The sequence below is a fragment of the Hetaerina americana genome, unplaced genomic scaffold (genome assembly GCF_022747635.1).
Source record: "Hetaerina americana unplaced genomic scaffold, ioHetAmer1.1.p SCAF_9, whole genome shotgun sequence".
Taxonomy (NCBI): domain Eukaryota; kingdom Metazoa; phylum Arthropoda; class Insecta; order Odonata; family Calopterygidae; genus Hetaerina; species Hetaerina americana.
The window spans coordinates 32960447-32986163 of record NW_027287538.1 but is presented as its reverse complement, the minus strand read 5'-3'; the positions used below and the strand labels follow the sequence as shown (position 1 = coordinate 32986163).

At 36.1% G+C, this 25717-nt stretch overlaps 1 protein-coding gene across 1 annotated transcript; it reads right to left on the bottom strand.

Annotated features, from left to right (window-relative positions):
• Positions 1-4199: 4199 nt before the first annotated feature.
• LOC139698890 (UDP-glycosyltransferase UGT5-like) lies at positions 4200-10462 on the bottom strand. The gene is made up of 4 exons (XM_071597842.1): positions 9625-10462; positions 7403-7631; positions 6573-6792; positions 4200-4841 (listed from the first exon to the last, which is right to left on the bottom strand). The coding sequence occupies exons 1-4, from the start codon at positions 10456-10458 to the stop codon at positions 4544-4546; spliced, it is 1581 nt and encodes a 526-aa protein (XP_071453943.1). The 5' UTR covers positions 10459-10462; the 3' UTR covers positions 4200-4543.
• Positions 10463-25717: the final 15255 nt, after the last annotated feature.

Sequence of the window (25717 nt, the reverse complement as noted above, 5' to 3'; positions counted from 1 at the left end):
AGAGACAAAGCTACAATAAAGACCTGTTAAAATCAGAGAAAAAGCTAGAATAAACATAATAGTAAGGGAGGGTCATTCATTGCTGCACTCGGTTTAAAATATTTACACTGAGAATGTAATTAATGAGATCAAGGATAAGATAAGAGGCCGCATACGATTACAAGGAGAAACGATAAGTATGTTGTACTTACCGGCAGAATACATGTATGTCACTCTGAAGAAGTGGGTGAAAAAGTTCAATCCTTAGATAAACAAGATTAAAAGCAAGGCTATGGTCTTCAGTCGAAATAGAGAAGATAATATTCAAGTAAGGTTGGCAAACGACACACGTGAACGCCCGGTAGAGTTTTGATATTAAGACAGAAGGATTATTAGCGATGAGATATAAGGAAGAGGGATATAAAAAGCAGAATAGGAATGGCGAATGATTTCTCTGAGGAGACATTGCTAAGGGAAAATAATCCTAGCGTAGACATAAGGAAGCATTTCATTATTTTTTTTTTACTTTTTTACGAGTTTACTTTTTACGATTGTAATACGTGAGCGATAGGGGCGGTTGACCAGAAGGGAATTCGAAGCAATGAAAACGTGGCACAATATACGAATGATGAAAGCAAAACGGATAGACAGAGGAACAAATGAGGAAGTACTGGTGAAGAAGTTCCTGGAAGACACTTCAAAGAAGAAGAGGGACATTTATTGAATATATCCCGTGGCACGATGGTTAAATAAATCATAAATGATTATTGAAGGAAATATGGAGGAGAACACTTAGAGAGAAAGACGGAGGACTAAGCACAGAATGTATCGGAAAATATTGGTGCAAGGAAATAAAGAGATTGACAGGCAACAGGATATTTTGGAGACTTGCTACAATTCTATGATATTTCTCGGATTGAGAACCCGTTAATATGATCATACTGGTCTACCTCTTAGGCAACTTTGATGTTCTGAAAAGTATAAGGTGGAGGAAGTGATCATCTGCTCATATAATGTGTACGTAAAACAGGTGTACGCCGATTGAATACCCCCCTCCTGCACCTTTTTATCTCCTATTCCTCCCTCTCATCTGCTTAGTATAGTGAAAAATTGCAACATCCATCAGTTTATATATGTGCAACAGCCAAGCTAAACCATTCGAGATGCAGGGGAAAGTGAGCGTTTTGAGACGTCCCGGTCAAATCAAAAGTCGAGGGTTTTCATGAGTTTACGGATTGCGCTTCTCTTTACAATCTTATCGACCTCTTTCATAAGTCCTGAGTAGTATCGTGCATGTTTTGATGTGCACTCCTCGCGATATCTCCGGAGGATCTGTGTGTCATGCGGACGTTGCCTCAAATCGTTTCTTCATCGATTGGAGACAGTGACGGTGCAGTTCGCCAACACTTAAAAATACTGGAAATGCTTTATCAGAGAATCCCGGAAGGAAATATAGCCTCTGCTTCAATAAATAATCAGCGATTTTGAGACTGAGAAACCAAGACTAGCCCAAGATTTGCTTTGCTGCTCAGCTATTTTCATTTCCTTTCCTTCGCCCAATGGACACGACGCAGACGATGTCAGTAAGCATATAAGGAAATTATGGACCATTTATTTGTAATGAAATGTTTCTCCAGAGCATCGGGACAGAGTCCTCAGATGACAATTTTGGTATACTGCTACGTTACTTATTTTTTTAGATGTTTAGTTATTTTTTCACGTGATAACTTAATTTGTTGTCTTTAACCAATCCGTCATACGTTGATTACCTTTGTTGTTATTATGGATATGGGTTGTAGTTTGTTGTTTCAATAAGATTGAGGCGATAAAACTCAAGAATACCCAAGAAGATATTCGTACTTGAATAGCGAACCCAATGCCTATCATTAAAGGTGATGCATACGGTTCAAGATGCGTTGGTTTCAATATATATGCATAACTTATGACCAAAATAGCTGATTAATGGCGTGTCGAGACAACTTTAAAATCCTTCACCTCTTGACAAAATTTACTCATTAAGAGCATGAAAATGCTCTAAAATACGTCATGATAGCATAATCATTCCTGGAAATAAATGAATCGTGTCGATATATCTCCTTTAAAAATATATCGTAATTGCTCATGGAATACGTAAGACCAACCGTTTGTTGAGACTCGACCTAAATGCGCAGAGTTATGTCATTTCGGAAGTATTTAGAATATGGAGAGAAAATGGAGAAGAAAAAATTATCAATTATAATATTTGATCCTGGCAGTCGTAAACTGATTCCATTGTCCCAGCCAGCGTTCCAAGTCTATGACGTGATCCATTGTTATACCAATGGCAAAATTTGTGAGGAAAAGTACCGAGGCGATGGAAATATCATCCACTTACCGGGAAAGATTAGGAGACAATTGCTGGCCACTGGCATATAAATGCGTATATAAGCTTGGATTAAGGCTGGGTCCCCAAGGGGACACTATAAGATCATAAAAATAGGGAATTAGTGGAACCAACTTTGATAATAAGTCGAAGATTTTTTAAGTAGGGTTGTCTGGAGTTATATAAGAACATAAGTACCAGCAAAATTAATCTACGTTGAAAGACACAGAAGGACTTCAATAATCATTCATTTCACTTTATCCCTTCCACTCCTTTAACAGGGATATCTTTCTATTCTGGTCCATACCATCGCCAGATTTCTACGCTTAGTTAACGAAATTAATGAGATGGTTCCAGAAATTAATGAGATTGTCGATGATATTGGGCAAAGAGTGATGGCCTCAACTTATCTAAACAGCCGGTGACCATGATGGGAAGATCAATAGATAAGAGTTTCATTATGAGGCCTTGAGTTTACCTTTTCTAAATGTGTTCTCCGGGCTTAAATCAAACCACGTCTGTGGATTTTCGTTTCCTTACACCTTTCATTACGCAATTTAGGAGTCGAAAGTTATGCCGGATCGTAGATAAGCAAATTTATAGGCCTAGTTCTCCTTTCAGAGTAGCGTCCTCGTCGGGAAGACAGTTCGTAAAGATGAAAGGGATATATTTTGGTAAGTTTTCAACGGTTGGAGTATGCTGTTTGGCCTGAAGAAGGATGTATTCAAAATATTGCAAAACAAATTAAGTGAAATTACTTCTAGTTATGCCATGGGAAATTCTGGGTACGGAGAAACCGGAAGTAATTTTTAATGCCTTGTAAACCATGAACATATCTGCCAAAAAATAGCTGTGAAATTTTTTCATATTTTATTTAAAGGCGTATTCACTCTTTAAAAAATAATAACTATTACTTTCATTTCATAGACACTCAATTTCGAAGAGTCATATCGTTCCATTATTCTCCTTTGCTTTGGTATTTTTGGTGATAATGCCACGTATAATTAACCATGTAATTGGACATCTTGATTTATTTTTTCAAGGAAAAAATGAAAATAAAAGTGGCAAGCGAAGAGTGCATTTAACCAAAGCTAGGCATGTCTCGAATGATTTCCATTATGAAAACATCGTCATAACTGACTATCACATGGTAGAGTGCGGAATCTCAACACTAACCACACTCAATGGCAACCAATACAGGCGTATTCTAGTCGCCTTTCTTCGCTTCAGACTGGCCATCTCCATTCGGACGTTCCCCTCTTTCCTTGATGACCTTGAGAACCCTCTTTCCATTCAATGAATGGATGACGACCAACGAGATCACTGTTGGAGGGGTGAGAGGGGAAACACTAAATGGGTACGCTCTACTTGAAACATACCGCCATAGTCGACCTCGGGGCAATCATAATTGACATTCTTAAAGTGGAAAATAATTCGAATCGAAAGGTTTTTGTTAGAGATCATAATCACTTTCTGTTAAGTTGCAAAGTTAAGGTAAAAGTTAAAGCAAAGTTAAATATTTATGGGGAAGTAAGAAGGGAAGATCTATGCTAACAGTTAGAGATAAGGTGGGTAAGGTAGTAGCTGACGCAGGAAAGATCCAAGAGAGATGGAAGGAATATATACAAGAACTGTATAGTGATAATTAATATAAACTGTATAGTGATATAAAGAAATGATATTTAATGCAGGCTAAAGTGAATATATGCAATGGTGTTAAAATAGGTTTGCAGTGATTCAACCTTAAAAATTAATTTAGAACATTTTTGAAGTTACCTTTGACACATCCAACATTTCCCGGCTCTTATTCATTTTGAGAGAAAATAATTGACACAAGGGAATACATTGATGGCTTTTATTCATTTTGTATGGATTGATGATTTCAAATATAATTTATTCTTACCACCGCAATCACTTTTATGAATGGGGAATGTGTATACTCTGCTCACTATATCCAGCTTAGTACTTGGTGATTTAATTCTCAATGAATGTTTTACACTTTTACACTCATGAATTTATTTGTAATCAATATAAATTATTGTTCATCCTCATGTTATTTTAGTGATTCTCCAAGAGGTTTTCCACTAATACTAGCTGACTTGAGTTGTTTATCTTTGGTTTATACAAGTGGAGCTTGAACATAGGCTGATTTATTATCTGGCAGTGTAAAAAACTAATATCATGTGTTAATCGTTCATTTCACTACTGGCGTTTCTTTGATAAGGCATTCGTTTTTCGGTGTTTGATGCTTTTATTTGATAAACACTTTTTGATGATAAAATAAATTGTGGCTAAAAGTATTAATGCTGGGAGCACAAACACAATTAGTACAACATCCACCAGGAATATTTGAAGATAGTGGAGTTCGGATGAATATGGTTTCATGTGCTTAGCTCCGTTATGCCTTAAAACATATTCAATCCAATACATAGCAGTGTCAATTGGTTCTTGAGGACGGTCGGTCACTATGGATTGCAGATTTTTCATACTTTCTGCATACCTGGATAAATAAGCATGCAATTATTTAATAAGCATTAGTTCTTATTTTACTTATTCATAGTTTATAATTCAACAAAGAAAGATAATTTAAAGTAAATATCTACTAGATAATCCCAACGAAACCGAAAAGAGATGCCCCGCCCTTTCCCCTCTCCAAAACCCAAAGAAAAAAAAAATCTCAGCCACCGACGAACAACCTCCGCGTCCGCCCTTCCTTTCCCCGAACATCCCTCGTATAGGCTCCCCTCATAGACACCACACCCTCAATCCTTCTCTCCCCTCCTCCCATCCTCTTTCAATCCTTTCCTTCCTCACCCCCCTCCCCCACAAACACGGCTCTTCCTTTAAGATCCTACGGGAACCCTTCCTCTCGGCGCCATTCTCAAAAGAAACCTACCACATCCTCCCCCTTGTGAAGTTGATTTCCACGTTATTTCAGTTTTACCATCCCCATAAGGTTTCATTTCACCTTTAACTTGAAGATCATCATAACTGCTCTATCATCTTCAGTATGATAAATATTGAAGTATAAAAATATTTCAAATTTTGATAACTGATATATTTCAGGGAAAAATTGAAATTATAAGATACTATACAGTAGAATTTTACATTTTAAATGTTGGACCATTATGCCAAAAATTAATTTGTCCTCTCTGCACCACTCATTATTTAATTACAGTAATAACTTTTAGGGAAGTGTCCTACTTAAGTAAATCCTGGGGAGGACTAAAAAAACTTGGCCTGGAAGTAGTTGAGGGGGAAGAGGTATAATATGAAGACTCACAGTCCCTATGAAAATTCTTGTGAAAGTAAACAATTTCAATTAATAAAGTATTACCATTAAGGAATGTTAAATCTGAAATAGACTGTTTAGGCCTAAACTTGAAAAGTAAAATGTTGTTTAAGGTCTAAGATAGCAAGCATAGAAAAATGAATATGTATACAGGGAAGATGTATTATCTCAATAAGGCATTATCCTTATCAATATGAAAATATTTATGGATAATGCAAGAGAGAGATAAAAAGTAATCCCTTACATACAATGAGTTAATTTGCATTTGCGGGGAGATTATTTTAATCTTTACAACTCTTAGATGGCCCTTAACATCACCTTATGTCTGAAGGTAGATGGTAAATTATAATTCATGAAGATGACTATAATTGAATTTTGAAAATGTTAAATATTTCATTCTGCCTGAGTATGAACCATACAGACATGGTGGCAGCTGTTGCCAACAAATATATTGCTCTAGGGAACCCCACTCACCAGAGAGTGTTAACCTTTGTTTTTCATAACATCTAGTCTATATAGTTTCCCTTTCCCTCCACATCTGAGACTGTCTTCTACACTTTTGGTCTTGTGTTTACATTGGGAACTCAAAAATATCGTGTCATTCAACTTTTCCCAAATCAGTTAAAATTTCACAAAGTTCAGATTTGCTTTGTCATTGATTGATTCATTGCAACAATACAAGATGGATTTATATATGTATTGACAACATTAATATCAAGTTAAATAGTCCTAAAAACACTACCAATATCATCACCTGAGCAACATTTCAATTTATGCATTTTGAAATGATCATAAAACCCAGATCATGGTAAGAAATTTTGGATCCATTTTTGTGACATTTTAAAATTAACCTTACAACTTGTTTTGGTATGAATTAATCTCCATAGATAATGAGAGTAATGCAATAAATAATTATGTGAAAAGTTTCTGTGAACTTACTTGGGATCATCTAACACAGTTTGGATTGCGTTTAGAATATTATCTGAAGTCAGGTTATTTGCATCCAATGTTACTCCAGCATTTAAGTCATTGATTCTGACCATGTTTGAATCCTGATCGCCATAGAAAGGGATCCCTACCACAGGAACTCCTCTTGCTGTTGCTTCTTGCAAACTAAGGAGCCCACCATGAGTGATAAAGAGTTTTACATTAGGGTGAGCTGGAAAAAAGAAAATTTTTTATCTGAAAACACATGGAAATGAAATATGTCTTTAGTTAATATTGGATACCACAAAATCCATCGCATGTTGCAGTTTTCTCCAAATGTCTACATATTTTTGAAAAATGGGTTCATAAAAATGATCGAGTTTTATTTTTCATGTTATAAAGCCATAGTAGTATTTAACAGTTCGAAAAGAAAAGAGAATAAATATTATTTTTCTTTAATGCAAGCCAAAGTTAGTGATTCACTTGATTAGTAATGTTTTAATTAGTGAGGTCTTTTTCATGTTGAAAAACTGTTTTAGAAACATACTTTGTGGAAAACTACTTAAAAGTCATTTGATTAGTAATGATAGATTTCAGAATTTAAAAATATTGCCTTTCTATAAGTATTTCCAAAATGAAAAGTAATTGCTTATTGTATTTTGTTGAGTAAATTGTGGTAATATTAAACAAGGGCCTAATTTCAGATTTAATTAAAACCTTTTCATCACTTTGTAATATCTAATGGACCGTGAACACCATTTTCCTTGGATTTTCTGGTATGGATGACCACTGATGTATAAAATTACTTGGAAATGTAAAGGTTGAAAACCAGAGACACTCACCCAGCACATCTTGTTGCGGTAACCATTTCTCCAGTCGAATGTTTTTGGTTTGACCAGGAAGAGGGTTTGCTCCCTCCCACTTCCACAACACCTTTTGTTTAAGCTTTGAAAATGCATTAATAAATGCATCCCTTGTTTCATCTTCTAATCCTGAGCTTTTCAAAATGGACCCAAGACTAAAATATATGGCACCATTCTTTGAAGCATCATCCAAAAATGTTTTCAATTCCTGTGAAATTGTTTTTATATCATTAATGCATATAAATAGTCAAAAGTTATAAGTTAAAAGTTTTAAACAAATGACCAAAGTGACTAGAATTTTGAGACCCAACCTATTAATAAAGATGATTACTTCAACTGAAAAATGTATTTGGAAACTGCAATTCCATCACTGGAATAATGAGCAATAGATAATGATAGTAATTGGAAAGGAAGACAAGGAGAGAATGTCATGAGCAAAAAAAAGATGGGAAGAAAAGTAAACACAAAAATAGGTAAAAAACAAAAATTTAATTTTTTAACAAACCAAGATATACACAAATATGAAACTAGAAATAAGCAGAATTCATAAATGAAGTAGGATAACTTTGATTTTGTTGGCAATACGAATAGACCTGAGACAGCGATTTACAAATTAAATATTTAGCTTCCAAATTCCATAAATGTTAGAAATGCAGTGCAAATTCAAAATTATATTTAAGCAATAACTTTTGGACAACTGTTTTGACACCGGGGATGAATTACTGGATAACGACAATTCTCAGAATAGAAATAATTAGTAGAGAATTGGAATATCATACACTTATTGTAACATCAATTATATTTTTTACATGCCGATTATTTGTTACATGTGCATTTGAAATTTGTATGTACATAAAGCATATCTTTTGTGACCAATAGGGTTCATTGTTATTATCAGCATTTGAGTACCTGATTCATGGTGGAGCCCTAATTAGAGAGGTCTCCATTGTTGGAAATTGAAATCCCCTAACCCTTAAGAGAAATGAATGATGTAAGAGGAATCTAATTTTGTTTGCAAAAAGATACAAAATTGATACACAGGAAAAATTATCCTGATGGACCATATATATATGTGCCCTTATCTCTGTGCATAGAGTTTCAAGGGTGGATTTGATATTCCATTCAACTATAAGCAGTTGATTTTAACGTTTCATTTGGCTGTTGAAATAGTTTCTTAAATGCCCATAGGTTATGGCCATTAAAACTATCCTTAATGGAGGGGTTCATTGAAAATATTAAGAAACCCTGGTTTGGAGTGCAATGAAGACTATCTCTTATTAAAATCAGCCTTTGTTATCAGCCAGGTGATGCAAAGGATGACTTAACTAATATTCTTTTGTAGTTTCTATTGATTCTATAAAATTATTTGCCATTACTTTTGTTGATATTGAGGGAAGGACACCAGTTTTTGGGAAAGATTTTCTCCAAAATATTCATTGAGGTAGGTATTTCTTTTTTTAAGTACGGCATCAGTATTGAATGGATATATATTTCACCATGCATGATATTCTGCTGTTTTGCCAATGCTACAAAAAAATGTGCTTTATTTCCCAGTTACGTTTTTAATTTTGAAAAGATCTCATTGAAAAAAACATATATAGAGACCAAAGATGAATTGCCATGTTTGCCAGCATATATATATATATAATGGGCATATTGACACATAGGTTGTAAGATGCATTGTCATTTAAGAAGGGTATATTCTGGAAAAAACGTTTTTACAGTCAGCACAAAAGTATAGATCTCTGTACCATATCATTTGTTACTCTGTCTATTCACCAGCAACAATAATAACAACAACATATTGTTTAAGCAAATGATATTATTTTGGAATAGGTCTACATAGTGCTGACCATCTCAGGTAAAATTAGTTCAGAGTAGTGATTATTTAGGATGGCTGTAGCTTGCAGAAGGCTTTACCTTCAGATTTAAGACTTGTAGGTGATTTTTGAGCCATTATTTTGGCAAAAAAATGTCTTAAACATCGACATATACAGTATTTATGTCAATGTCACAGGGAATGAATTCAATAATCTATGAGGGGGGGAGAAGATTGACAGAAAACAACACAGTTGAGAGGCTGCCATGTATTAGCGAATCTTTGGATGCTTACTATTGATGATGACCCAGTTACAGAAATTTTATCTCTCATCTAACAGACACCCTGTTTATTAAAATTATCTGTAGAGATGCTCACTGACCTTTGGTAAATCTTTAGGTGGCTTGATATGTATTCCTCCAACTTCTACTATAGTAGGTGATAGTGGCTGTGGGTAATTGAAAGAAAAATGAGTATTCACCAAGACTAAGCTGACATATTTTTCTAGGTCAGCAATCGAAGGTATGCTTTCCCCAAAAGAAAGTTTCATGACAGCATTCATTTGTCTAATGGATGTCAATGAGTACATATAAGAGCTTCCCCAATAAAAAACTGAATTCAATAATCTCTCATAAAATGTCATGTGATCGGTGTAGCTTAGCAGCATATGTGGGACAAAAGATGGCAACGCTGTATTTCCTGTTGCACTAATTGTAGTGAGTATTGGTCCATTTGGAGAAATGAGAACAATTGGTACTTTGTATACATGTGCAAATCCATAGAAACACTCTGCCAGCACAGTACTGGTGATTAAGAGGTCAAACTTGTTTCCTTCAACTGTGGGGTCCATTAATAATTTTACTCGTGGATCACTCAGGGTAACATTACAGTTATCGAAAGCCAATCCAGAAAAATTTCTAAAAAGTCCAAAAATTGACACCCTCTTTGAAGCAGTAAAGTTTGAAAAATGGCTTAATGAAGTACTTGAAGTATCAATCTGTTTATAGTTGGGAGGTGGAGAGGCAATAGGGAGAGGTGTGATGACTGTTAAATTGTGTCCCCTGTTTGCTAGAGCTGTTGTGACAGAAACATAGATATTATTGTGACTCCGACTTCCTTGACCAAACAGTACAAGAATGTTGGCTCCTTCCAAGTTCTGACATTGCAGTAGCATGAATGATGTTACCAACATGACCACACAGGTATTACACCCCATGATTGAAATTATCTATGAGCACCTAGAAAGAAAAAAATAAATAGTTAAGTGCCATATTCAATGAAGATCTGGACAATCTTTAGATGAGAACATTTGCAGTTATCAACTATAGGAAATACCATATGGGTATTCTGTGAACACACATTTATTTTTAAGTTACATACATATATTTTTGTAATAACATTTCCTGCACATGTTAAATCTTATATTTAATGCAACTCTGGATTATTTCATTTTTTACCTAAAATAAAGGTTTGCACAATTTAGGGGTTACCATGAATACATGGGAATCATAAGGCCACAATCATCAGTTAAATTGAAACTTGTGTGTTAACTTGGGATGAAAGCCTTATCTCACTGTCTTAGATTATTGAAGGAACCACAAGTGTTAATTAAATAGAAAAAGAATAATTTTCAATTTGTTTTAATATGAAACAAGAACACAATGACTTCCAGTGTAGAACTTTATGAGATTCGAGTAATTTCTGATTTTCCTGCTATATTTTTCATTGCAGCATTAAAAGAACATAAATTTTCAGTAGTAAAACGAAGTATTTTACATGATTATCAATATTATTTCCTTCAGGTTCTTTGAAACGTGAAGTGCTTCATACATCATCTGACTCCAAAATAAATTGCCTCACAATTAGACCAAATTGAATTTCCCTCCACTTAACCTGTGAAACTTTGAAAGATTGAGGCGGTTTCAGGTTTACTTCTGACCCACTGAAGCAAAAATTATTGGGAGAGGAGGGAGAAACTGAGGGAGAATAATGATCCCACAGCATACTTTATAGTGTGGGAAGAGATCAATGATGTAGCCAAGGTGATAGGTTTTGGAAGACAAATCAAACCATGACCCTTGAGACCCATAAATCACCCAAACACAACAAACGAACATCAGTAGCATGCCGGACTCTTATAAACGTACCAATTTCTACCTGAAAGTTTTTAATTAAAAGAAAGGAATTTTTTAAATGAGTGGTTCCTTAGAATTTCAATGGGTTATGGGAGAAAATTTGTGTTAAAGTTTAAAGCATTACTCTTCAAAAATATTTCATCATATTAACTTCCAGAATGAATTAAGCCAAAGAAATACAATCAAATGACAATGACAGAAGACACCAATGAAAGGCAATTAGAGAGTAAATGAGAAGACTTCAGCTTCAACAAAGACACTACTATGCTTAGGCCAGGTTTTATGATGTCTCATTGAAATGAAGGTTAACTTTAACCTCCAGTTTAGGCCTTATTTTTAACTTTAACAGTTTAACTCATTTTTATCATTGCAAGTTAGTTCTAAACAGACAACCTGATTAATAACTTAGAGATAGTGCTAATATGGTTAAATTGCTCACATTCACTAATGACCAATTTTTTTTTTATAAAATTGGATTTACTGGTAATCTCCCAGCTGCTAACATTCACATAAATTATTGATTAAATTTAATGAGACATTAAACCAAGCCCAAGAGAAATGTACCTGCCTCACATCTTCCATAATGATGAATTTTTACTTTCAGAAGCAGATAAATATTTTGAAAACAGTTTTTGTAGGGGTAAAAATGTATTTGTTAATTAATTTAGAAGCTAACACTGAATTAATTTTACTGATATTCATTTTATTGCCATAAAATTTTTGACTCAGGTAACTCAGTTAGAAATATATTGCCGTTGACATAACTGTATTAACATTTTCAGTTAATATCCTCAAGCCTAATAATTAGAAACATCCTGAGGCAAAATATTAGACTGAAGAAAGTGATGGAAGGAACTATTCCACAAAGCTAAGAGGCTAGGTATGGTGAGTTTCTCATTAACATTTGGTCTATATGCTCACTTGTTGTTCATCTTCCTTTCACAAGCACTTCATTAAGTAAATTCTTAATTTCCTATTATAACATAATAACTTTGATATACCCTAACACTCTCAGGCTGGTGCCCTTTATGGTGACACAAAAGGAATGATCTAAATATGCCCTACCTTATGTAAAAAGGCAGATGTTCACTTCATGTTTATTTGTTTTGTTTTATGCCCACCTATGGTGATCCATGAGGCACTAGCATCCAGATGAGCAGCTTTGATAATACTTTTGTTGGCCAGACTGAACCACCTGAATTTATCGGAAGGTTGGAAATTCAACTTCCCCCTTGATCATGAAGTTAGAGAGGATTACGACTGAGTGAGGATTAGATAATGTGTCGGAGAGGATTATGACTAGGAGTGGCTTGTACCACAGTTCTCCTTGTTTGTTATTCCCATTAATAAAAGAAGAGGATATTCTATAATGCTGGGTAGGTGCTTCAACTACATGAACATTCCAACTGCTTCTTTTTCCTTGATAGCTTTTAAGCCAGCAGGGTGCACAAAACATTACAATTTTGGGTAGCATTTTCACTCTTCCCTCCAAGTTACATACACTTCTATTTTCTTGGGAAAAAAGGTATAATGGGACCTCATCTAGCAACAAAAGCACCAGCCTTTGCTGTTAAAAAAAAGCATTTTAAGCCTTTGGGCATACATAACCCTTAATGCTGTTAGAGATAGTTCTATGTGCTTAAAAATTGACTGTTTTTAATTATCCTTACTCTATCCATAATTTAATTATCATTCTTTTCCTGAGAATTTACTTTAAATGGATCTTGATAAACAAATATCATAACTGTTATTTGCTTAATTTAAATAATGAATATATTGCAGCTGTCGTAAATAGCGTCACACAATTAATCATTCAGAACTTGCTAAATTATTAAGAGCGAAAATTTCCATTGGTCTTGCATTACGAAATCATTGAGTGCTGATTTGTGAATATTGAAAGTTCCACTGGCGAATGCCTATAAATTCTTCCCGGGCTTAAATGTTCACTTCCTGTTTTGCAATCGCTGGGTGTTCCTAAAGTCCCTCAGATTAATCAATGGCCTTGGCCGAAATGGACCAGGAGATTCTTCAACAAATCTTTACCATCATGTGGGATTTAATTTTGTCCACTCCATATTTTTTATCTCCAGATAACACATCATGGTCATGTTCTAGGATTTAAACTTAAATTATCTGTCGTTTATATTTGTTAGTTTTTCTCCTGGCAATCGGGTCTTCACATATTGACTGCTCTTATGTAATATTCCGTCACTGGTATTTCTTTATCACCTCTGAGTGTTACAAGAGGAGACTATTTATTAGGTTCGGCCATTTGGAGGCTAAGATAACAATTCAGAAGGGGTAGAATTTTGTGACCATGATGCCCTTGAAATGTGGCATTTTCGGAGCAAAATGAAGTGTCAAGACCCGGATCATGTATCCACCGATTAAGTTCTACAAATAGAATGAGAAGAAAGAAGTCTGGTGAAGATTCTGAAAATTTCGACTGTTCTATTGGACACCATGGCCTGAAGAAGTCAGCCATCAAGGGAAAAGTGGATAAAGAAGAGCCTTCACGGCAATGATTCAAGTAACAGGCAACTACAGGTCGGAGAAAATTAGTGTGCATGTTGGATGTGAAGAGGTTGGCCGATGGAGGACGATTGATAAGAGAGCTACGCCCAAACCAATCCAAGGAATGCTCAGCAGTGATTATGAAGAGATTTTATGTAGAGGAGACAGTATAGAGAGGAAACCGGTGTCGGCATCGGCCAAATTTTAAATACTATGGGGTACCTAAGTAAGTACGGAACCTATGGTTTGACCTCGTTTTCAACGAACCGATTACTGAATCTGGATCGCTCTCCACATGACTCCAGAAGAGGGATCGAAATACCCCAAAAGTTGGCCACCGAACTTGGATTGGTATATTTAGGGTTTTTAGCACTCCAACGGCTAAGGTCATATCGTACGCCTAAATTTACTAATAAAACAGACATGGCGTTCGTCTGTCAGAGGCGATGTTCGAGCCCACCACCGTCGGTTTTCCATTCTGTCACGTTACCGACTTGTCAACGTGGGACTCTCCGTCCTAGCCGTCTACGAGGGAAGTCAGTTGAAAACCTACCACTCACGTGGCCCCACAGGAGTTACAATATCCAAAAATCACGGAGGAGTGGCGAGATTCGGCGGATAAGAAAAAATGTTTCCTTATGCCCATTCGACAGGAGCAAGCGAAGCAGGGATTGGCTATAAATATTCCTCTGAACTTCGATGGATTCAAAAGAGCGCCACTTTATTTTTATGCATGCTTGGGGAAAAGAAGACTTAAGGGTTTTGCTTGACGGTGTTGCTAATTGCTTACCTGAAGCAATGTTATACTTCCTCGGTCGTTTTGAGAGAATTTTGCGGACCTCCACTCCTCACTGCCAAAAACGAACTCGACAAAGAGCGATCCGGGTCTTTCTTTTGTGAGTTTCAAGTGTGTCCTTCGCTATCGAATGGATCGTTGTTTCCTTCCTTATCTCTAGCTCTATTCATAGGTCCCCTTCCATTCCCCCCTCCTCACCATATCTTTGGTCGTCTCCAAAATTTTGATTCACCTCCTCGGGGTATGCTCAAATTCTATGTTTCGTCGTTACGCAATGGCAGGCGTTCCCGCAAGTCGAGAGCAAGGTCGAATCACTGAGGGGAGGGGGGAAGTGCCTTGATCTCTCTCGCATGTAATCATGAGTTTTAAAGGTCACGACTGAGCCTCGCGGTGAACGGCTACCCCTTCCCCGCGATGTCCGTCCAAATAGAAGAGTGTGCGAACGCCTGGTCATCGCTATTCGCTGCGACAACTGCGAGGAACAGGAGTTAGTTGAAACGGTCGAATCGTTGGCATGTTGGGCGAAAATGTTTCAGAGGTCTTTCACCCATCAAAATTAACTTTCTCACGACTCTTTGGCATTTATTTTGGTAATCAAAGTGGGTGTAAGTAATGGGTTCTGTGCGAGAAGAAATTGCTATGATCTTTTTGTTTAAAGTTAGTATTTTAGCAGAGGTTAATATATTTAAAAATGGATGCTAAACAAATATATAGATGGCTAGTTAAGATACATGTATATTTCCGTTCAGGGGGCAGCGTAATGGTCTACTGACCCCTCAGTCAGGGGGCCCTAAGCTTTACCCAAGCTGTGAGATTATTGTGTGATTTTACGGCGACCAGGTCTTGCTGAGAAACCACAGGCGTCACAAGTAAAGGAACTGACCCCCTAATTACGCTGATGCGTGAGTTTCACGCACCTTTGAGCTAAATACTTGGCGTGCTCTACCCTCACCTAACAAATCGACTTTCGGGTTTATAATTATGGTTGGTTTTTATAGGTTATTATTCTTGAAGGTTTTGAAGAGAACTGTGTCTTGAAACTGCAGGCTTCGATGGGGAAAGCAGTCCTCCTCCATAAGCAGGAAAAAATTCCACCAAAACAGAATTGGATCTATCGTGCGAGAGTAAAATAAAAATTAAACAATTGCGAAAATATGACTCATATTTTCTGAAAACACGAGTAGAAATTGAGTAACAGTTAAAATACGAAACGATTACAAGTAAGAAATACCTAAAAAGCAATCTTTACCCGTCATTCAGTTAGTCTCCATTACTGCTGGCCTCAACGTTCAATCATACGAAGGAAGGCTTCTAGGCTCCCTGTCCTTCTAATTGGCCGCTTATTGGTACGCGGCAGGCTCTCACCGGGTGACGTCACGATCATAGGGTTTTTGAAGCATCTATTAATCCACGTCTGAATTTTATCTTATCCAAGGACATATCCTTTCAATGCTGTTACAAGTTGTTCAAAACTGTCGTGCTCAATCCAATGTGCCCGCTTATTTCGCTCCTAATTTCAAAATTCCGAGGCCCCCCACCCGAAACCCGGAAATTGCACACTATAATAGTTGAATGAATACATTCACTAAATGTACTAAACATAAATAAACTCCCAAAAATCCGCCGGTAGGGAATGTAGCATGGGGTGCTATATATTATCAGCTTTCAGCATAATTTCAATCTCATTCGTGACAACAGATTTCAAATTTTGCGTAGATCGTGATGGAATCCATCCATTCCCCCAGCCTCTTAGACGAGTGTTATTTTGCGATTTATATGTTTGTTTTTTCGTGGCAACTAAATCATTGTGGCCTCTTCTGATATATCAAAGATGAATTAAGCGCCTTAACTAACGGCACATTAAAAGAGTTATGTGAGATGATTCCCCAATGCTTCAAGAATTTATTCACGGTATGATTTGAATAGAACTCTAGAGAAAATTCTGACACTCAATTAATTCCTAAAACGGTGACGATAAAAAGATTTTTTAAGTGGTTTATCTTTAACTATAACAGAGACCAGCGATAAGAACGGCAGCGAATAGTAATCAAAGAAATTAAATTGAAAGTGAAACTCATCATTCCTCCTATTACAGCTAGCAACGCAGATAGAGTATCTAACAGTCTCGAGTAATTTTTTGAATGAAATGGATTAAGTATTTCTGGAATACCAAGTGGAAATCAATAGGAAGAAAATTGAAATTTAACTTTGCGGAAGAAGAAACCTGAAGGAAAACCTCGAATAGCGAGGAGAAGAATAAGAGAAAGTAGAATATTTCCCACAACTCGAACGCAGTGTAATATGGATAGTAAGTTGGATAAATCTCAAATTTAGAATAGTTAAGAAGGGGTTCTCGATGAAAGGGAACTTCTGAAATAAAAACTAGATGGTCGTAAACAAGAGAATAATATGTTAAACATTTTTGTGGAGTGTGGTACTGCATGTATCGGAGGCATTTATCATCGGAGAAACAGGCCACGGTGGAAGAGGATCATTCAGAAAGTAGTGATGAAAATAAATGCAGAATATCAAGAGGAAGGCAGTTAATCGAAGTAACCAGAAAGCATTCAAAAAGATAGAAAAGTATTCAAGCTGGAGCACTGCACGGAAAAGTTGCATTAGGCACCCCTTTGGTTTTTGCTGACGTGTTAGAAGGGAAAATAGTCCGAAAATAAGACCAAAGAGCAAACACTTGCGCCAAACTAATAGAATAAAGATAGCATTGCCTGAGAGGACAACATGCCAGTAGCGTACCTAGAAAATGTTTATAACATTTTTCTGCATTGTTAAAAACAAGGTTAAATTTGAAACTAAATACACTAATTTATAGACCACAGCCTGTAAGGGTGCTTTCATTTGATAATTCTATGGAAAAATAGATATGGGTCTTTATTTGGGCGAAATTGAGATCTAATTGTCACTTCTTCCATTTAACCCATAGTCATATAAATTCTCTGAGACGAAGAAAGCGTAACAGTTTTAGGTTTAACTTTGTGGTATTTCTTCATTATGAGGGTAAAAAGGAACTTAACATTACCAACACCTGATGATGATGCGCAGCAGCAAAACTATGGTCGTGAAATATTAAATCCTTTTGGTGGAAATGTTAAGTTTCTTTTTACCCACATAATGAGGGAAGCAGTTAAATTAAGTAGCTAACATAGCCTGTACAAACTACCAAATTATAATTTATTCATGATAATCCATCTTAACCATGAAGTCAAACTTGATTATATTAATTTTAATAAAATTTGGTACCGGGCATATAATAAATACTAATTTTGAAATTTATTAAAGCAAAATTAAAGTTTTCCTTAAAAGAGGTGGGGATTAGTATTTGACATGAAATAATGGAGATTTGCCTCAGGATTAGTCTTGATTTCTATTCGGGGTTTTAAGAGTAGGACAATTACTTTGAGTTGCATGACTAAGCAATGTGCCCATCGAAAATATAATAATAATTCGTGGTAAAAGAACGGTTGCTATTTCATAGAGGCAGGGTAGCGAAAAAGAATTTCTACGGCCATTTTAGTAAAACTTATTGTGGCGGTTGTGTTTCGCGAGGGAGGGAGATCGAGGAGGAGGATTACCGCCACTTATGAAAGCGGCCTGCCTCGATTCAGTGCCGTTTATCGAGAGAAAGCATCACTCTACTTCCAGAGCACGAAAATCAGTTGCATTGTTATCTCTAGGGAGGTAAGAGAACCTCCTCGAGCAAGCGTGGCCTTCGTTCCAGGTTCTCGAATTAAATCGGATCGGTCTTGAGGCGAATGTATGAGTTTGTCACCCGAGGACGAAAATGGGCCCTCGAAAAATGGCATTCAATGGGATTGCTTCACTGGGGAATTGATAATTATCTCACAGTTCATCAAAAAGTAGTATCAAAGTGCATTTTTAGATCTCAAGCTCTCAATACCGCGAATTCGCCTTTATGCTTGACACCATAAAGGGTAAACCAATAGCCAGGATTATGAGGACACCAAGTAGTATTATGCATGTAGAGTTATCGGACATCCAGGTACGTTCCTAAACCCTACGATCCTCAGGGCTCATATACCCAGATATAAACGAAATAGCAATTCAAAGCCATTTTGATTCTATATCAATACAACTACATATCAAAAATCTTGGCACTCATCAGCTTGTGAATACAAAGAGGTACGCACAAAAATTAACCTCACTTTAAGTGACGGAGAGAGGTATAGATTTATTCTTGATGGTAACACATTTTCGCAAGATTCCTCTTGATTGGTGATTTTTCTTGTGAAGGTTCACGGAAGCTGTGGAAACGAGGGTACTGGAGAATGAAAAATGTGTCCAAACCAATATTCTCACGGCCTAAACCTATTCTAAATGGTATCAATGGCCAATTAAACATCATTTGTAAGGGAACTTCGACCATGATTACCTAAAACTTCGACCACCTAAAACTAAAAATATTGATACTCAAATGCAGAATTTATCTTCCACCAACAGTTATGGAGAAACTTTAAGTCTGAAGTACTGCGTTCTTAAGACTAATAACATGAATGACAAGCTAATTTATTTAGGTTTAATATTCCCTTTTTTATTTAATTCATACTTTAAAGTGCTCTTTTAGGTAATATCGTGCAAGTTGAAAATGAGTTTCAGTACCTTTCACATAGTTGAACGTGTCAAATTCAGTATACATTCCTGTATCAGTGAAATTTAATGCATACGAATTTTAGTAGTGGCATAGAGGTTTTAATTTTTCCAATCTTTAAAGCTTATAAAATCATATTTTCAAGCTCTATGTTAGTAATTATACTATAGATTAAAGTTATGAGAAAATACTTGGCAACACCATGGTGTAAACAAACAAAATATTGCAATAAAAGTCTATGATGTCTGGCAATTTGCTACCACGTTTTCGAAGTCATCAGCTTTGGTTTTTTTAAATATCATCACTGTGGCGGTTCTGAAAAATTTGTATTATTAAATTAGTACAACTTGTGTGTTATGATGCAATATTATTACATTGTTCATTTCGAAAAGGAGTTATCTTTTCGAAACGTTGCCGAATTCATCACGGCCCTATGATTTGATGAAGACGAGAAATATCTTCTTAAAACATAATTATACGAGTTAAAATTTTTTATGCATAACTTGATGAAAATTTATTGTATTATTTAATATCTGATGCCAATAAATTAATTTTTCAACTGTGTCTTTTGGCCAAAAATCAGGAAAAAATACGTGTGTGTGCGAATGGAGAAAATGGTTCTCTCAATACGGTGATGTACATTAAAGTGAAATCAAGACCTTTTCTAACTTCAATACATTCGCCTTAAGGCTGATGACCCAACAATATTTTTGCAGTACTCGATAGCTGAAAACATTTTTAATGCTTATTTGCGTTGAGTGATCGGACGTGCTTAAAATGAAGGCTCTTCCTTAAATCTATATGAAAGGGAAGTATAGAAACATATTTTTACATTAGCTTCTGTGGAGCTGGGAAACTAACACTACGTTGAGAAAGAGTTTTTCACAATAATACTGTATGTATGCGCTAGACTTAAACAAGGATATTAAAAATTTGATTGACAATGTAAATCCAAGTTATTAATCTGCTATTCAGTAGTTCGGCCTTCAAGCTTATAGGTCGGATGCCAGGAGAAGGCAATTGCGAGGGCTGATCAATATAGATTAAGTATAATTTATTTATTAACATGATTTACTTTACAAAAAATTAATTTTATATTGTTCGCTTAATGTGCAATTTACGTCATGCAAGTTTCTTAAATTTATTCTGATATTGCGTCAACAGCAGCTGCATTAGCTGGAAGTATGTTAAGTGCGCTTTCGCTTCGACTATGGAGGTAATATGCGGCGCTGCAGGGAACCTTGTCTTCCGCCTGAAAAAAAATCGTCTGTCGAGGTATCTTTAGTAATACAGGGGGCTTATGAAGTGTCTGTTCTTCCTTATAGTATAGCTAGAAGATATTTTCATGTTGTATATTTATTCGGAAAGGGGAACCAATAATTTCGTGCCTGGAGACCCAGACCCTTCTCTTACGGACGTAAACATTCACCACTCGTACGTGCGTGCATGGCGCGCTCAATGGTTTTTCGCCATGTATGCCATCACGTGGGCGCGACAGGTCGAGTAACGTTCATTCCAGGTTGTTATTCTCACCGTAATTATAGCCCGAAAAAAAGGAAGAAAGGAATGTAATAATGAATTCGTCCTCAATGGAAATTTCCCTAAACTGACTCCACAAAAACCTTTCATTCAATACGTTAATCATAGCAAAACTCGGAAGTCGCTAGTGCTTGACGTGTTGTCATGCATTCGCATTTCTCTGGAAAGCGGAAGCAAGAATTTTTATCTGGTATCCTCACAGCATTTGCTAAAGACCCACCTGTGTGTCTCAAGCAAATGCATATGGGATAATATTTTAATATATACCTATGTTATGATCTACTGTATGCTTCATATTCATGTGATTACGTCCCGGCTTCCTTTAGTCGAAAGACGAGGGTTATCCAAACGCTCACCTTCATATGATATTATGCTGTAAGCAAGAAATTTTTAAAGTTGTTATCTAAAAAACAGGTCGAAGAATTTATCTGGTAAGCCTATAGTTTTTGATACGAAATTGCCATTAAGCTAGTTATATGCAAAGTCTTTAAAGGTGGATAACAGACTCCAATAAAGGAATCAATACGTTCATTTTTGTGCTACTGCGCAGTCTAATATTACGAAAATTAGACATATTAAAAATCACTTATTTATAGAAGAATCAAAAGGCATCATTTGTATTTTATATTGAATTTTTTAAATATTATTTAAATCTATTCAATATTATTGAATTCTATGAATATTATAGTTATCTCAATAACTATAATATTCATAGAATAAAATTAGAAAATAATAATGTTTCAAAAGTTATTTATCGAATACAGAGTAATAAAAGTGATCATTCATTCTTATTTCGATGCCGTTTCTCAATTTATTTCCGTTATATATATATATTATATATAACGGAAATAAATTGAGAAACGGAAATAAATTGAGAAAAAAAGAGAAGATATATATATTATATATATATATATATATATATATATATATATATATCAAAATCATCAAGAATAATTATATATATATATATATATATATATATATATATATATAATTATTCTTGATGATTTTGATTCAGTAATACAATATTTGGAAATAAATCAGCAAAATAAAATATTTTTAAAGACATTCAAATTAGGAGGTACTCATAACTCACTAGAAGGTTTTATCGAACGTCGTTTTTCAAGCTATTCTATTGACATTTGATATAACGTCAATAGAATACATGTTTGATATAACGATAGTTTGAGGGGATCGAGATGGTGCGGGGGCTAACGTACTGGCTTCCCACCCAGAGGGCGCGGGTTCAAATCCCGGCGGTGTTGAATATTTTTCAGAGGTATCTCGATCCCTACTTGAGGTGCTTTGTGGAGGGCACTTTGAGTGAGTACGGCGTCCGTCGGATGGGACGTTAAGCTGCGGACCCCTTGGCGCCTTTCGTAAAGAGTAGGCTAATGCCGACGCCGGGTTTCTCTCCACCCTTCATCCTTTCCTGTCCATCCCCTATGGCGCAAATGACCTTAGCTGTCGGTCGCCTCCCCTAAAAACTACTACTACTACGATAGTTTGATCAAACGTCAATAGATTAAGAGGGCGCATGCGTTCATAGTGCAACCAGAGGTCACTCCAGAAAAGGTTTGAAGACATCTGGAGTTTCAAAGGAAAGGCGGCACTTTGAATCCCCGGCAAAGACAGCTGGCCCCTTTTCCTTTAAAGAATGACTACGGCCTAAACTAGAGGGAGAGAGTCGTCTGCTCGCCCGAGATATGTTGTCGGCGGTGGCACATTCCGCAAGAACGTCTGAGTGGATCGGCTCTCTAGTTTCGATGGACTCATTCGATATATTTCATTTTGGTTTCAGGCACTCCGCAAAATAGGTAAGCTTGAGGTAGACTCGGTCGGTCGGTATGCACTGTGTCAACATGATGCCACGGACAACGGGTTACCTGGGTATTGCCTTCAAAATCAACACTAAGTCAATACGCACTCTCCGGCAGTAAGTAGGTAGTTCTAAAAGTTAAATGACCCCAATGTTTTCCTTGTTAACAGGAAGTTCACTTTTTTACCCGCGTCGTCGACAAAAACACAAGTTTCTTCGATTTTCCCGCCTCGGTATCGATGATTCCCGCTTGTAAACACAAGTATGAATTACGTTTAAGTTTTTAAGACCAAACATTTTTTTCCCTCGAGACTGTGAGTAGAAAAAAGTGTGTGGTTGAGCTTAAAAACCGGGAAATCAAAATTTTAAGGTTAAATATTGATTTTTTACGATGGAATATAAGCTACTTTTGAATATTTTGCGTAATAAAATTGGTTTTTGAAACTTACCACACAAATCTCGCGTGCATCGACGAGCGCGTTACCCAACGGAGTAAATTCGATAGTTGAGCTACTGACATAAATTTAATTGCTAAAATATTTGCTACTGGAATCATGATAAAGAAAAAAATTACATATTAGGAGACGAGAAAATTTCGAAAAACTTTTTCTTATTAAAACGACTAAATAATCAAATATTTGCAGAGATCAGGGAAAAAGTTTGATTCGAAGAAAAATGACCTTGTTGAAAGTAAAACCTTGACAAAATATCTTTTAAAATCATTTAAAGCCTCTGTCTTACTCTGCCACAGCCTCTACCGTTTCCCCCTATTAATGTTGAAGTACTCTAGGAATTGAACGCCAGAATCATTCATTTTATTTGTAAGAAACGAACAATGAATCACTTTCTCAGTACTTTGACCGAGTTAACAAAACTGAGAATTCGCGCATATTTTGTCACCGTAATCAGGTTTTTGTGTTTCCTTGTTCCGGCTCGTTTATTGAACTCGCCTTCTGTCTATTGTCCGCTTCCAGCCAGTTGCATCACGAAGGAGACTCGTGACAAAGGAGGTGGAATGGGAAAGATATGGCCCGGCTTCCGAGTATCTCACTCACGATTAGTGCCAACGGTCTATTATTAGGCGACAGCGTGACGAGGCGATTTCTTCGGATGGCTGTGGTTGCGTAGCCAACTACTAGTGCACATCTCTAGCATTGCATCTATTTCATTACCATGCCATGGGATATAGGACGTCAGCCGGAACACTATTTTTTTCTAAAATCCATCGATTATAATGACTTTAATGACTCGTAATGTTCAAGTGTTTCTTTAATTTTCCTGGAAACCATCCCCGGTTTGCCTAGCCGAATTTGGAGTTTAAATTACATGTGGTGAAAAAAATTTGCTGATTTATCTTCATCTCCATCAATTCAGGACATCATAAAAAAATAATGCATGAATTGAATTCATGAAAATGGAGCAAGAAAGTTTGTGCTCCAGGAATTACATGCATAAAAATACGTTAAAATCATTAACTCCTCTATATTTTCGCGGTTGAAAACGAACATTTTTCTTTTAAGTAATTTCTGAATTTTAATTTTCTATTTTCGTTCTGAAGTCATGCTCATTAAAAAGTATGAATACCAATGAAAATAATTCGACCTTCTGCGTAGCCTAATCACGGCGTGCGGGATAATTATCCGATTTCTCTCGGAAGGGAATAATTCCAGGGATATTATGAAAATATCCTTTAGATTTAATTCACTCACATCCATGATTACATCTAAACATTACAATTTATTTTACTGTATGGCGATCTGAAGTAAAAATTTTCCTTTTAGAAAAATTCGAATTTTTGATGCATTTATTTTTGTTAAAAAAATGTGCAGAAAGTGAACATGAACACGCGTGCGAAAAATTCGTTTTCACCGCCAAATTAAAGAAAAACAAGGTTTTTGATATACGTGGGTAAATAGATACCTTCTGGTTGCCAGTTTTTTACGAGCAAATCATGGGTAAGGACAGCTTCGGTTACATAATTGAAAACCTGCTGTCCTTACACCGCCCAACAAGAGCACTCTGCAAGTCGAGGCTGTGCAGTAGATACACATCTCATTGTCCTCCTGAAGGACTTCAGAGTAACTCCATAGAAAGGAATTATATAAGTTAAGAAAACTGTTCCCTGAAGCATACTTGGAATAGTGATTTTTGTGTTTAGCAGCTTATCATCATACATATGTCCCTATTTAATTACACTAATCTGTTCTCTTTGTTTCTTCCATCATTGATGATCCTATCCCCTAAATACCAAAAGTCTTCCATTTTTCAGTTCCGTCCTTGACTCGTATAATTTTAAAAGTCTTAATTTTCTTGCTTTTATTGCAAAGCATTACGTTTAATTTAATTTTTGAGATTCGGAAATAAGCAATAGGTATTTTGAATGCGATGGTTTCCGGGACGCATTTTTTTCTTCTTCTTTTACCTATATCTCATAAGATCCTTAGCTGACCATTAAATTCGCAAATTCAAATGGACACCATGGCAACAGGGCAGCTTCTTCAAACGAGCCGGCGTGCCAGCACAGCTATTATTGTCCACGTTAAAGTAATCCGCGAAAGACCGAAGCGAATTAATCAAATTAAGAGTGTTCTTTGAATCTTAAAAGCTATGTCAATTATACATATGATATTTCTTAAGAACTTCAATACACATTTCAGAATGATTTGATTTAAAATACAGTTCGCACACAGATTTTACTACCACCTATGAAGAAAATAAACTAATGCAATACCGCGGGCTGGAATTAGCAAAAAGAAACTTTGGAACGCCAATCTATAGCAATTCATACAACTTCGGCTTCTATATTTTAAGTTTCAGCCATCAGTTATTGCGAATTTCCCCTTAACGAAGCTATCACATATTAAGTCAGTAAAAAATACTACAAGGTAATAGCGTGGTGTACGATCATATGCGTTATTAGCATAAAGGCGATTTCCTAGATTTGCATCGCCATTTAGACTTATCGTCACTTTTGCGATTCAAAAATTCAAAATTCACATCCAAATTCATCTACTCCATTCAAATTCGTTCCCGCCCCATCATTCTGGT